Source organism: Macroventuria anomochaeta (assembly GCF_010093625.1).
Source record: "Macroventuria anomochaeta strain CBS 525.71 unplaced genomic scaffold BU25scaffold_22, whole genome shotgun sequence".
In the NCBI taxonomy this organism is placed as follows: domain Eukaryota; kingdom Fungi; phylum Ascomycota; class Dothideomycetes; order Pleosporales; family Didymellaceae; genus Macroventuria; species Macroventuria anomochaeta.
The window spans coordinates 183,726-197,656 of record NW_022985383.1 but is presented as its reverse complement, the minus strand read 5'-3'; the positions used below and the strand labels follow the sequence as shown (position 1 = coordinate 197,656).

General features: G+C 52.1%; 4 protein-coding genes across 4 annotated transcripts in view; 2 read left to right on the top strand and 2 right to left on the bottom strand.

The window, feature by feature from the left end:
• Positions 1 to 1,869: 1,869 nt before the first annotated feature.
• Positions 1,870 to 4,591, bottom strand: BU25DRAFT_472368 (uncharacterized protein; the record flags this gene model as incomplete). Its single annotated transcript, XM_033710846.1, has 4 exons — positions 4,178 to 4,591; positions 4,035 to 4,120; positions 2,958 to 3,835; positions 1,870 to 2,903 (listed from the first exon to the last, which is right to left on the bottom strand). The coding sequence occupies exons 1-4, from the start codon at positions 4,250 to 4,252 to the stop codon at positions 1,870 to 1,872; spliced, it is 2,073 nt and encodes a 690-aa protein (XP_033560329.1). The 5' UTR covers positions 4,253 to 4,591.
• Positions 4,592 to 4,615: 24 nt separating this feature from the next.
• BU25DRAFT_449484 (uncharacterized protein) lies at positions 4,616 to 7,609 on the bottom strand (the record flags this gene model as incomplete). The annotated part of the gene is made up of 5 exons (XM_033709644.1): positions 4,616 to 6,301; positions 6,335 to 6,945; positions 6,996 to 7,073; positions 7,125 to 7,290; positions 7,424 to 7,609. The coding sequence occupies 5 exons, from the start codon at positions 7,607 to 7,609 to the stop codon at positions 4,616 to 4,618; spliced, it is 2,727 nt and encodes a 908-aa protein (XP_033560328.1).
• Positions 7,464 to 9,882, top strand: BU25DRAFT_370583 (uncharacterized protein). Its single transcript, XM_033703953.1, has 2 exons — positions 7,464 to 8,484; positions 8,532 to 9,882. The coding sequence occupies exons 1-2, from the start codon at positions 7,692 to 7,694 to the stop codon at positions 9,860 to 9,862; spliced, it is 2,124 nt and encodes a 707-aa protein (XP_033560327.1). The 5' UTR covers positions 7,464 to 7,691; the 3' UTR covers positions 9,863 to 9,882.
• A 996-nt stretch (positions 9,883 to 10,878) lies between these two features.
• Positions 10,879 to 13,931, top strand: part of BU25DRAFT_395506 (beta transducin-like protein HET-D2Y) — a 4,936-nt gene continuing 1,883 nt past the window's right edge. The window contains exons 1-2 of the mRNA XM_033704788.1: positions 10,879 to 13,545; positions 13,608 to 13,931. Coding sequence (XP_033560326.1) covers positions 11,299 to 13,545; positions 13,608 to 13,931 — 2,571 coding nt within the window. The 5' untranslated portion in view covers positions 10,879 to 11,298. The remainder of the gene's footprint in view (positions 13,546 to 13,607) is intronic.

Here is a 13,931-nt window from a genome sequence, read left to right as displayed (position 1 = left end):
CGCCTCGCAAACTTTGAGACTCGCTCAAAACTCAAAACTGAAAGGCACTGACAGAGAAGTAGTTGACCACTGTTAAATAATGCTCCAAGCAAACCTTGTTTCATTACTATTGATGATTACCATTGTCCCTGACTGCCACATGTCCACTAACCCATATTTACATCTCGCCAAACATGGCCTTCCGCATTCTATAGACTCATTCCTCCTCATACTCTACGCCGTCTTCTCCGCTGTAGCTTTCGTCCTGACTGTAGCTTTACTGTCCAGCGTACTGACGCTTCGAGCTGCCACCGTCCTCAGGAAGTCTACAGGCAGAGCGTTCCACGGTGAGTCATCAAGACTGAGCTTGTCTGCGGCGTCGTCATAGTCTCCTGCATTAATGGCATCAGCAAGCTCGCTCGTCTGGTCGACGTCATCCCAGGGCTTCGGGCCATCTGGACAATCGTAATTGTTGTCAAAGTCGTCCTCCCAGGGCTGCTTGTCATCAGAGTGTTGGTGATCATCTGTTCCATCATCTTCCCAAGGTGCGCTGGCGTCGTTGTAATGACCGTTGTCGTAGCTAGGGCCATTATCATATTAGGGTGGTGCTAGGGATAAGAAGCAGGGGCATCTGTGGAATATGGCTCGCAATCAGGCTCCTTATTCAGGTAGGGCTCAGGCTGATATTCAGGAGTCTCTGGTGGGTATTCAAGATAATCTGGAGCCTTGGTGGGGTAGTCATCTTTTGTGGGATAAGACTCCGGAGTCTCAGTTGGGTAGGACTCAGGCTTGTAGTCATCATCTTTCTCAGTGGGTAGGCAGGGACAGGTTCAGGCTTGTAGCCATCGTCCTTCTTCTTGCAGTCCGTGGGGTAGCTGGTCACAGTGCCAGTGTAGCCAAGAACACTAACGGTTGAAGTGTGGGACTCCCAGCCAAAGTACTTCTTGCAGGCCTCGACGATGGTAACGTCATCATACTGGGCGAGTCGGCATGGCCTGTCGACGCACCATGCAGCGCGCTCCTTCAAGTCGCGAGCATGGCGACGGTAGGGTGCCGGTGTGGCAGCTGGGTAGTCGGGATAGACAGTCGATGTGCTGAGAAGGCCGGAGAAACAATGACTTTACGTCCAGTAAGTGGTCCACGTGGTACTTGTCACGGTGACGTCGTAGCCACCAATGAGCACATCGGTTGGGGGAGGCTGGTCAGTAGCCTGCATGCATTAGCCGAGTTCGTTCTGAAAGTCATATCAGTCCGCATACCTTTGTGGTTTCGTCTGGAACCTTAGTGCTCTCGTCGGGGGCCTTAGTGCTCTCATCAGGCACCTTTGTGGTCTCATCCGGAACTTTGGTCGGCTTAGATGACCGGTAGCTCTTGGCAGGCTCAGGTGTCGATTCAGGGGTTTTGGTAGTCGTCTTGTAGCCCTCAGCATCGCAGGTCTTCGCATGAGGATACTCGGTAACAGTGACCGGGTATCCAGTAACTGTCACGTATTCGTCCTCTGACTGGTAGTCATAAGTCCAGTCGTGGTAGAAGTCGGTAGCGAGATCGGAGGGGAAGTCATCGAGCAACGCGTGAAGTAAGATTGTCTCGGCATGACGGACAGCACTTTATCTGAATCTCAAGTCAAAGAAAACTCAGTGTGGTTGATCTGCTGTTTTCAGCACGGTAGTTTTGATGTTATTTTCACACTTTGAGTGGGAGCTGCATGAAGCCGTCAGCGTTAAGGCTTACCAAATACGGAAAGTTGTGTAAAGCTTCATGTACTCGCTTGAAGCTCCTGCTGCCGAATGTGGAGAACCTGGAATTGTGTAGCGCAAAGCACGTGATGGACTACCACGGAACCAGAAATCTTAGGAATGTAAACTACCCAGTCGTTTGCAGAGCGTTCTTTCATAACGCTTTGAGAAGTCCCTCGTGTTTCACATCCCAACTTCCGTCTTTGGGAAAGCCAGGAGCATCGCCTTCTGAGCCTTGCCAACCGGCTGCGCAGTACGCAACAGCGAGCAAGAAGCCAGCGTTGCCGGGCATGAACGGGGGTGGTGTCCCTCCGTCGCCGCCTCTGATCGCATATCCCGCGTCATCGAACTTCCAATAATCGTAAGCAGTGAGGTGATAAATGGCGCGCTCAGGGTTTCCGATCTTTGCACTGTTGATTGCAAGAACCGGGCGTCCCCAACCGCGAATACGGTCATCACCCCAAACGTCCCAAACCTTGTCTGCAGTGCGCAGAGCGACTTCTGGATTGACCGCTGGCGTGTCAGGCAGTATGCCTTGAAGCATTATGAGGCTGCGCGGATCACCAGTGAGCTTCGTATCGTTCCACCAAGAGCTGTTTAGCCCATCGTAGACTGCATACAAACCATCGACTATCGGTGGTAGTGCGAGGTTTGCGGCTACGTGTACCCACTTGTCCGGAACCGTTTGGTGTTGTTTCCGTTTCCAGTCGATAGCGGCGTCTAGCCCATAACGCCAGTATGCAAGCTCATAGGCCATATTTCGCGTCGAGTTCGGTGGAGTATTTTCAGTCACACCGTATGCTGGTGGTCCGAGGTCGTATTTACCTGTAGTAGTGTTGAGGCCAGGATACGACGCCATGTAGTCCGCAGTCGCAGTGAGTACCTTGTCCCAGCGTTGCAGTGTGTCCCTCGTAGGTTTAGCCTGGTAGGCTAAGTTTGCAAGGTAGAATGGATGCGGTTGTTGCCACATGAGAACCGCATTAATATCTCCAGGAGAACTGACGCCAGTCTCCAGTTCCGTCATCTTAGGCCATCGAGCACCTTCCCAACCCATTGACTTGGCACGAGCGATTGACGAAGGCAAAAGTGTTTCGTACACTTCCGGGAAAATGTTGTCGAAATACTTTTGCTTGCCCCAAGTCGACCAGTGAGCAAGGTGCCAGATTACCATTTCCATATGGAATTTGCCTATCTATTATTAGTGATTTGATCTTACCAAAGTCGTCTGCGGTTGTGACGTACCGTACCAGCCATTGTTCATCAGCCCGCTCTCTTGCGGCGGTTGACCACTGCCTGCGCTATTGACACGCACGTGGTATTGCGACTTGATGATTCGTCGCTGGAGTTCGGTCGCATTAGGGTTGGACGATGCAGTCAGGTCGACGAAACCGCCATCCCTCCAGTACGCATTCCACTCGCGGGCATTTTTGTCTTGAATCTTGGCAGGAAAGCTTGGTACACGTGAGTCCGGCGAAAAGTGAGCCGTGAAAGCTACGGAAGAGGTGTTTGATACCGAGCTCAACGTGTATCGGTGTGCAATAATGGCCGTTGAATTTGGAGGTTCATTTCTAGACAGCTTCAAGGGCGTCTCCTTGGGCCAGCGGAGGTTGATAAAGTAACTCGTTTCCTGCAGTATGTGTTGGATGTGCGCAAAAGTACGATCCGTTCCGTCTTCGGAGAGGATCGTGGTGTGGTTCAGTGGGAAATCATACACGCCTGCGAATACTTCGTACTTGTACTGTGTCGAGTGGATTGGAGGGTACGGGAAGTCCAGTTCGACTTGCAGAACGCCAGACCGTACGAGGTCAGATTCGATGCTGATTGCTACAGCATCGGAGTCAAAATCGCCTTGCGTGATAACCTTCACAGTCTTTTCCGCAACCTCGAAAGTTGACGTGATTGTACCACTCCAGAGATCAAGCTCTTGTGTAGGATTGGTGATCTGAGATTTGTTGAGCGCAACACCCTCATACCTGAGGCCAATACGACCTAGGTTGATGCGGTTAGGGTTGCTGATGAGCCACTGCGTAGCTTGTTTCAACTTTGGATCCGGAATATCATAGAATACCTCCCGGCCGTACGTATCTCTTGGCAGGCCCTTGTAGTCCGAAGGTAATTCGCTGCATCAGTCGTCAATGTGTGATCAGCTAGAAAATAGTTTGAAGAGCATTGTACCCATTGGCTGGAAGTGAGTCGTTGTGCCATGCCCATGAGGACAAAGTATTGAACGGCAGAAATGTCTGTCATGTGAGTTCAAGCTATGGAAAACAGGGGCTCGCGGCTGAACGTACCTGCAGACCAGTGTTGTCTACATTGAACGCAAAATTGCCATTGCCGACCTGAAGTGGTGTCGTCTCATTGTCAATCAAGCTAGTTCGGACGATGTTGAATTGCGATACGATCCTCTCCCTAGGTGTAATCAGCACATATCCACATTGTATCCACCAAGTGTGGCATCAGACCCACCTATCAATCTTGCCAAATACCACACATGGTGCCAACAAGGCATAGTAAAGTTGCAACAAACCGGGCCGCATGATGCTAGGTCTCTACCAAACTATGCAACAGCTGTCGATGCTGAGCTGGAGCTACCACGGGTCAAGTAAGCTCTGAAGCCTTGTACCATGTCATAGTCCGGCATCAACATCCTTCGAGGACCGCCAAGTGACCCCATGAGGAGGTCTTATTCCGGGGTAAATGTATACCGAAGGAATCACAACCTTGATGATCTCAGCAAGAATCGGGCTAGCGCCAACCGTTCCCCGCTGTACCACCCAAGTAATTCTTCCGGTTGATTTAGCCGCTGAAAACAAGCCTGGGTGGGTGCAAAAACAGCTCCATTTCATACTTTAGTGTGTATGTATCTGTACAGGTATGATGACAGGTTCCTCTGTTTGTTCTTACTGCCATCTATAGGCGTCTCCAGGTAAGAAAAAGTTTGCCTCTTCAAAGGTGATGACGCGATCCATGTCAAGAAACTGAGAGTCCATAAAAGTATCGGAGAGGTTCAGTAGAGATTGATCTTGCATAGCTTGCTGATTGTTCGGTGCACCAGGTATGCTACCAAAGTGAGAGTTTGGAGCGACGCCATGGCCCAGTTGATATACATTCTGACCGTTGTTGGAACGAGCAGCGTTCGAGTAGAGAGTCGCAGCTGCGGTTGCAAGACCGTTCGGTGACATGGCATCGATATTCGGAGGGCGTCCGCATTGGGGATGTGCATATTCTGTTGGAGAAGCTCCAGCGGTAGCAGGTATTGTAGTGTGTGAGGTTCTTCGTCTTGGGCTGAGCGCAGTATGTACGTTGTTCAGGCTCTGATGCCTCACGTGGCCTAGATGAGCCCGATCTTGTGCAAAGCTGCCCGTCCTCTGTAATGGGGTCATAACGTTCATGGGACTGACATACTGTTGAGGCTCTAATGACTGGCAGGTATGGTCATAGAAGTCGAATCGATAATGCGGATCCTGAGAACTTGCTTCCTGGAGGCGCTCGAGGTGATGTGCGTATATTCCTGCTTGGTTTACAGGTCGTGCATCTGTGTCGCTGCTTGCACTGTGCTCCCATCGTTTGGACATCTCCCACAGATCGCGTACTAGTTGGCCAAACTCAGGTCGTAGCGGGCCTCGATGGTGATCGAACAAAAGAGTTTTGGCGGCTACAAATGCACAGAAAGCAAACTGAGCGTTGACGAATGGTATCGGCGTGTAGGTAAGAAATTTACTGACAATATTCGAGGTTTCGATAGCAGCAAGCTCGCATGTCTGTGCACTGCATTCTTTCGGCAGTGCGACGTAGTCATTCCAGCTCTTTGCCGGATATGCGATAGGATGGTGGAGTAGGATCATCGAGGTGTTGTGCGTGATGTGCGCAAGGGTAAGATTCGGATCCATGTTGATCACTGTTCTGTCCTCTGAGATGTTCGAATCCTTCCAACGTGACGGCAGAAACAATTTCCATTGTACCAGTCTTAAGTCGAGTTCCTTGAAACGGGTCAGCCAGCTGACTGCATGCTCTTTATCCTGAGCGTTGATCCTTTGCTGCAAGAAGAACGTCGTCACTTGGCTCAATGATTCTGTAGCTTCCACACAATACGCAAAGGCGCCTAGTTTCGACGCGTCGATATAGCCGTTGGCTGAGTTGGGGCTGGCGCCTTGAGGCTGCTCGGATGTGGGGTCCTCCTCGCTGTACGGAGCGGGTACGTTCGCCAGGGACCGACCGATTCGTGCAGCCGCTTTGTTCCAGATACCAAAGTACGGTGTAATGACGGGTTCTTCGCGGGTAAAGTAGCCACCATCTGCTGGCAATCGTCTATGGACGTCATCAGAGGTCAAGCTTGTGTCCCACCCTGTAGTCACAGAGCAGAAACGGTCGAGCATGAAGATTATCCAGAACAGCCTTCTGCGTTCTTCGAGCTCCGTCCAATCATTCGATGGCTGCACCAGCCGCACAGGCCGCATGAGTGAGCCAGATTGCGATGCAGCGGAAGGCTCAGATGTCAGCTGGAGGTAGCCAATAGTTCTTGTAAGGCTGCCAATAAGTGGCCACGCGCGATGATTTTGGCCGTCACTGAGCTGCAGGATGTTAATCTGCGAATTGATGAGTGCATAATATGTACTCACATAATCAAAAACGATGAAGATGAGTGCTTGCAGGCTTTCCACAGACACCGATCTGATCGCGTGGGTCTCAACAATGATCCGGGAGACGCTAGACTGCCGTTGGATTTGATCATTGTCCATGAAGAGGTCATTGGGGTCCATGTGTCGTAACGCCACTGCGAGCAGGGCATGCAGAACGAGTAACAAGCCATTGCTGCAGATGCCTTCGCTGACCTTATTTTGGAGTCTTTGCTTGTGCAGATACGGGATCCAGTGATGAAAAGATGTTGTGAAGAAGTCGACGACTCTCAAGAGCACAGCTTGAGGCGGCAAATGCTGAGCAAGGTCGACTTCCGCAGTGGCAAACAACCAGCGTTTAGCTTCTGGCTCATCGTGTTTGCGCTTCAATGGGTTTGTCGTTCTTCCGTTCCCGTGTGTGGAGGCATTGACAGGCGGCTGTTCGTGAGGAATAGCCGGTACGTCCTCATGAGTTTGACCTGTCGGGGCTGCGACTTCCTCAGTGGAACGTGATTCATTCTGAGGGGAGTCGCTATCGCCTCGCTGTTCTGGTTCGTCTTTGTACCGTGGTCGTAGATTCCCAGACTCATCCAGCAGAATCTGCTCCAGAAAAGCTACCAGTGTCAGACATGGCCCACAAGTTTGGAGGAGCACTGGCGCGTACCGACACGACGCGTTAAGGCCTCAACAGCCCCAGGTTTCAATCCCGGCTTCTGCTTTGGATTATACACGCATTTCGTTGCTACGTTCGAGTTTAGCATTACTCGACAAGGACTCTTCGACATGCGCTTACATAACCTCAGACAATGCGAGCAGACTGGTATCTCCTTTGAGCACCGCAACTTTCGCTTCTTGCACGACGCGCAGGCTGGCTGATCTTCGCCGACGACCGATGGGCCGTCTTCCTCGCCAGTGTGGCTTCCATTGCTCACGGAGAAATTGGTCCAGCCCGCCGACATCTGTACGACATCCTCAGTCGTTAGTAAGAAAAGGATTGTGGAGAGGATGGGCGCGGCGGGCGCCGGGTTAAATCAAGGAGCTCTTCACGCTCCGCCCGCTTGCGCTAGCTTCGTGTTCGGTTGATCAGCCCACCTGGAGAGCCGTCCGACCCCAGTTTTCAACCTCATTCAACCTGCGGAACAATTTTCGAGGTGCAGGACCGTTGGAGGTGGCGCGGATGCATTGCCAGGAAAGGCTGAGATTGATGGTGGCGCGGTGAGCTTTGCGTGCGCGCCGACGTGAACGCGCCAGGGACGCCGAAGCAGCCGGCCTGCACATGTCAGCCAGTCCAAACTATCGGCATCAAACACTGAAGGGACATCACTAGGGCTCTTCAGAATAGCTTCAACTCCGTAGCAAGATGCCACCTCTCGCAGGTTTCTCCAACAATGCTTTTCATACCCGGCAAGACTTCAGGATTGGTGCCATATCATTGCTTCGTGCCCTCAAGCCTCACCAGTCCACTGGTGGAGCACGCATAAGGCTACCTTTGGCGACTGGAACTCATTTTGACGATGTCGCTGCGCAGCTCGAGGGATTTGCCCGTGCGTTATGGGCTGTGGGAACTCTTCTGCATTCCAAAACTGTCACGCAAGATGAGCATGATGAGCTGATCCGCCCGTATATCGACGGACTGGCGAATGGCTCAGATCCAGGACACACTGAGTATTGGGGTCCTGTGGTACTCAGGGACCAGCGCATGGTGGAGATGGAGATCATCTCTTACGCATTACTAGCAGCACCGGATGACATGTTCCACTCACAGAGCTCTAAAGCGAAGCATAACATTACAGAGTGGCTGAAGACGATCAACGGCAAAGATGTCCCGATCACCAACTGGCTGTGGTTCCGCGTCATGACGAATCTTGCGCTGGTCAAAGTTTGCGGCGTTCCATATGAGGAGGTCGGCGATGCTATGAAAGAGGATCTGGATCAAATGGAACAGTTCTATCTCGGTCAAGGATGGGCTGCAGATGGCATGTGGAGTGACAAGGGCCGACAGGCAGATTACTACTCCGGGAGCTTTGCGATACAGTTTTCACAACTCATCTACGTCAAGATGGCGCAAGATCTTGATCCTGAGCGCTGTGCGAGGTTTCAAGGCCGTGCCAAGGTGTTTGCTTCGTCTTTCTGGCGGTATTTTGATTCAAATGGTGAGTCTCTTTAAGGAACAGACTCACTTCTGGCTCACATATTACAGGCGCTGCAATTCCATTCGGTCGAAGCCTGACTTACAGATTCGCATTTGCTGGCTTTTGGTCAGCTGCAGCCTTTGCAGAAGTTGATCTACCCTCGCCCCTGAATGACTGGGGAGTAGTCAAAGGTCTACTCCTCCGTCACTTCCGGTGGTGGAGCAATAAGCACGACATATTCAATGTTGACGGATGTTTGAACGTTGGCTTCGCATACCAGAATTTTTACATGTGCGAAGACTACAATTCTCCACAATCAGTCTACTGGGCTTTGAAGTCCTTCCTGGCGCTAGGTCTATCGGACAGTCATCCGTTCTGGACGGCAGAGGAGAAGCCTTTACCTAGCGACAATGCCTTGACCGTCTCTGTGGACCCACCAATGCACATAGTATGCAACACTGGGAACCATCACTACCTCCTGTCGTCCGGTCAGTTCTGTCCTTGGCCTCTTAAAGCTACAGAAGCCAAGTACGGCAAATTTGCCTACTCCTCACACTTCGGTTTCAGCGTGCCTACCGGACCCCTGATCCAGCAAATGGCGCCAGACAGCACCATAGCACTCAGTAAAGACGGAGGCGACACCTGGCGTGTGCCATGGAAAGTGAAGACCAACGAACAGCGCGTTGAAGCGTCGCTGGAGAGAGGCGATGAGATTCTAGAAACGATACTAACTTCCCAAAGTCTCTGGAGACCCTGGAGAGACGCCGATGTTGATGTCAGAACGGTCTTGATTGCTCCTTGCTCCCGGTGGCCAGACTGGCATGTGCGCTTCACCAGCATCGGGAACCTGGGTGCGGCTCCTGTTGTTCTGAATAACACCCAGGGAGCCTTTGCCATCCAAGGCCGAGGGTCTACGAGAGGCGAAGTCCTCCCGGCTTTTGCAGATAACGTCATCACCAAAGCCAACACTGGTTTGTCATTTGCGGAAGGCACTCTAGAGTCACAACATGGGGCGTTGGTCTGTTCGGATGCTGGAGCAAGCGGCATCAGATCAATTACTCTGCGAAATGCAGCAGGGAATCAACACTTGCCCAGTGACATCACTTCCACTGGGCAAGTGCTAAAGCCAGATGCAAACACCAACCTCATGTGGCAAAGGACCCTGATCCCGACCATCACATCCGAGACTCGGACGATCAAGCAGGGAGATGCTGTGTACTTCATATCTGCTGTGTTTGTGGCGGCTAGGTCTTCGGATAAGATCGAACAGTACGAGTCACTCGATTTACAGAAGCTGTGGGATGATGTGCCGGTCATTCGAGTCGGCGACCTGGTTAGTAAGGCTTCAGGGAAGGATCAGGCGTACATAGATGTTCGAGTGTTGCCGCCGCTGACCTAAAGAGCCTGTACATCAAATACACTTCATATCACGAAACTTCAGTACCGGGTTGTGAAGAACCATAATCCCTGTTTCCTGGACCACTTTGACCACGAGCTGAACGACCCATATGCGCTACCTGATGGCCTTTCCCCTCCAGGTCATCTTGGTTAATGCACAATGCATCAATCCAAAGCGCTTGGTGAACATCGTTACGCAAGTAGGACAAGGCTTCGTAATGTGTATTCATGTAGTCTTTACACTCAATGGTTTGATCCCACAGCGGTGTCTCAATATTCCCAGGCAGGAGCGTAGGCAGTCGAATAAACTTCCGGTGCTGCAGAAGTGTGTGGCGATATTGCTCTTCGTCTAGTTTTGCGAGACCCATGGTACCTGTGGTACTGTTCTCGCTCGAGTATGTTGTGTTCATTGTTTGTAGTGCATATTTCGCGTTATGAGCAGTCGATCGATATAAGCGTTCTTAACGTCCGTCCCTACGTGACGGGACGCACGGTGTAATGGACAGGTTCGCACTCCGGACCTTCGCCATCTCATATTCGCACGTATACAGACTTGGCATTGACATGCAATGTTCTTCGGCCATCTCTCCACCAGTCTATCAGCCTCCGGCGACGATTGCTGCCATGCTGACCTTGCTGTCGATCGTTTCGTTCACACCGTCAATTGATCCTTCGTCAACACTCCCCCTGTCCATTCGCGACCTGTGGAATTTCCGTGAAGACCGGAGGGTCTGATAAAAAACGAAGTTAAAGAGGACTGTGTCCCAGGACTCTGGAAGCTCTTTTGACTAAAGAATTGTGCAGTCCGGCAGTTTCGCCGGTCGGGAGCAAAGATCGCAAGTCACGGCCCAGCGTATCGGGACTGACTAATGCGCTTGGCGTGCTTGATCTTGTTGTATGCTTATGTAACGAACCTGACGCTGTACCCACAGCAGACTGACTGCTGAGAACAGCTGTGGCGCAGACGGGCGGTTTTCTGGAATCGTCTCCGAAAGATGGCTGAGCCGCGCTGCCTGGAGACGCCTCCACGCGCTCTTCGCTGTTTTCAGTCGGCCACTCCACAACTGTGGCAGACAAGGTCAGTCGAGTGTGTAGATGCTGGATGATGAAAAGTGCATCGCAATGGGGGCGTGGCATCGCGAAAGCGTGACTTCTTGAGCATGAGCACAATCAGCCGCGTCCGCCCCTGCCATAAACCCGTTCGAACATCATCACCGAACCAAGAACACGGCGTAGAGCACCAGCTACAGCCTGCAACCCCTAGACCGCTGTTTCACCGTGTATCTACCTGGGGCTTTACAGCCATTCGTTCTCTTCTCCATGCGCTCGTCCTAGATTGCACGCGAGAGCCAGCTGCCGCACTCTCGTCCTACTAGGCTGCCGCGTCGAGCCTCTAGCATCCCGCTGCATGCGCCTATCACACATTCACACGAATCGATGCGTCTTTTGAACTACGACGAACATGGCGAGCTCGGTATCATCAACTTCGATGATTCCGCAATACCACCTTATGCGATACTCTCACACACATGGGGAGCAGATGCGGATGAGGTGACTCTCGCAGACCTTGTGTCAGGCGATGGCAAGGCCAAGCGTGGCTACGAGAAGATCCGCTTCTGCGGACAACAAGCACAGCAACATGGCCTGCAATACTTCTGGATCGACACATGCTGCATCGATAAGACGGACAAGGCTGAGCTCTCCCACGCTATCCGATCCATGTTCCGTTGGTACCAGAACGCGACAAGATGCTATGTGTATCTGTCCGACGTATCGACAAGGAAGATGAAAGTTAGCACTATGCTTACCGGGTTCACTTGGGAGCCTGCTTTCAGGGCAAGTCGATGGTTCACGCGCGGCTGGACGCTTCAAGAGCTTCTAGCCCCAAGCACAGTTGAGTTCTTCTCTCAAGAGTGGGAGGGGCTTGGTGATAAGACGTCGCTCAAGTCATTAATTCACAAGATCACAGGGATCTCACACGAAGGGCTCGACGGAGCCCCTCTTTCCCAGTTCAGCGTCAACGAACGGTTGCGGTGGAAAGAAGGCCGGATGACTAAATACGAAGAAGATGGAGCGTACTCGCTGCTAGGCATTTTCAACGTCGAGCTAGCGCCGGTGTATGGCGAAGGTGCAGCTGGCGCCTTCAGACGCCTCATGGACGAGATCCACAAGCTAGAGAGATGCGTCCAGGATCTACGCAGCACAGATCCGCATGACGACAAGAAGCGCATCGAGGAGACCAAAGGCGGATTGCTATCTGATTCCTATTGCTGGGTTCTCGACAACACCGCTTTCCAGCTGTGGCAGCGGGACCAGCACAGCCGACTGCTGTGGATCAAAGGCGACGCTGGCAAGGGAAAGACGATGCTGCTCTGCGGCATTATCAACGAACTCAAGAAATCAACGAACGACCTCTCATTCTTCTTCTGCCAAGGTACCGACTCTCGCATTAACAGCGCTACTGCTGTGTTGCGCGGCTTGATGTACTTGCTCGTCAGGCAGCAACCGTGGCTGACATCACACCTGCGGAAGAGATACGATCATGTGGGTGGCTCTCTCTTCCAAGACGCCAATGCCTGGGTAGCCTTGTCTGAAGTCTTTACAAGCATGGTGCAGGATAAGGGCTTGAAGACAAGCTGTCTAGTTGTTGATGCTCTTGATGAATGCGTAGTGGACCTGCCTAAACTCCTAGACCTGATCGTCCGTACCACGGCGTCGTCAACTCGTGTAAAGTGGCTTGTGTCGAGTCGAAACGAGGATCACATCGAGCATAAGCTCAAGTCGATCAGCGACGAAGCACAGTTGAGCCTAGAGCTGAAGCAGAACGCGGAGCAGGTAGCTCGAGCTGTGGATGCATATATCGACCATAGGCTGGCTTGCCTCGAGTCGCTCAGAGAGAATGATCTGCGAGAGCAGTTGCGAAATGAGCTACGCCGCAAGGCGAACGGTACCTTCCTTTGGGTTGCTCTGGTGATGCAAGAGCTTGAAAAGCCGGAAAGCTGGGACCTTTTAGCGATAGTAGAAGAAGCCCCAGCAGGCTTACACCAACTGTACGATCGCATGATGGACCAGATCCAGCGGTTGTCGACGAGGAATGCGGATATCTGTCGGTCTCTACTCTGCACTGCAGCGATCGCGTACCGTCCGCTCTACCTTGCTGAGATGGGCAGCTTGCGCGGATTGTCAGGTCGAGCTACAGTGCTGCCGGAGACTGTGAGAAAGATTGTAGCCATGTGTGGGTCGTTCCTCACAATTCGTGACGAGCAAGTCTACCTTGTTCACCAGTCAGCCAAGGACTATCTAAGCAACAAGATGCGAGCTGCAGCCCTTCCATCTCAAAGTGAGATGCACTATGACCTGTTCAATCAGTCGCTCGAGCTCATGTTTCGCACGCTAAAACGCGATATGTACAATCTGGTTGAGATAGGCATCTCAATCGAGGAGGCTGAAGTACCCGATTCTGATACGCTAGCGACTACGCGCTACTCGTGCGTCTACTGGGTCGACCATCTGTGCGACTCAAAGCCTAAGTCTTGGGCAGACAGTGTTGGTGACCGGAAAGTCATAGATGCCGTCGATGAGTTTATAAGGAAGAAGTATCTCTACTGGCTAGAAGGGCTCAGTCTGTGCAGAAGCATGGGAAAGGGGGTGGTTTCAATGGCGAAACTATGCTCTCTGGTCAAGGTATGGCATGTACAGATATGTTGTCTGTGTTGTGTACTTCAAGTAGATGCTGACACAAGAAGGAGACTCGGGATGCAGACGAGCTGACTAACCTCGTCCAAGACGCGTACCGATTCATCATGTACCACAAAGCAGCAGTCGAGAGCTATCCTCTGCAAGCATATGCATCTGCGCTGTTGTTCAGTCCAACAGGGAGCTCAATCAGAGGATTGTTCCGGCACGAAGAGCCGAAGGGAATTATCATCAAGCCAGCGATGAGCAGCGGCTGGAGTGCGTGCCTGCAAACGCTCGAGGGCCATAGCCAGCGTGTCACCTTTGTAGCCTTCTCGCATGACTCAACCAAGCTGGCGTCGGCGTCGTGGGACAACACCGTCAAGCTGTGGGAT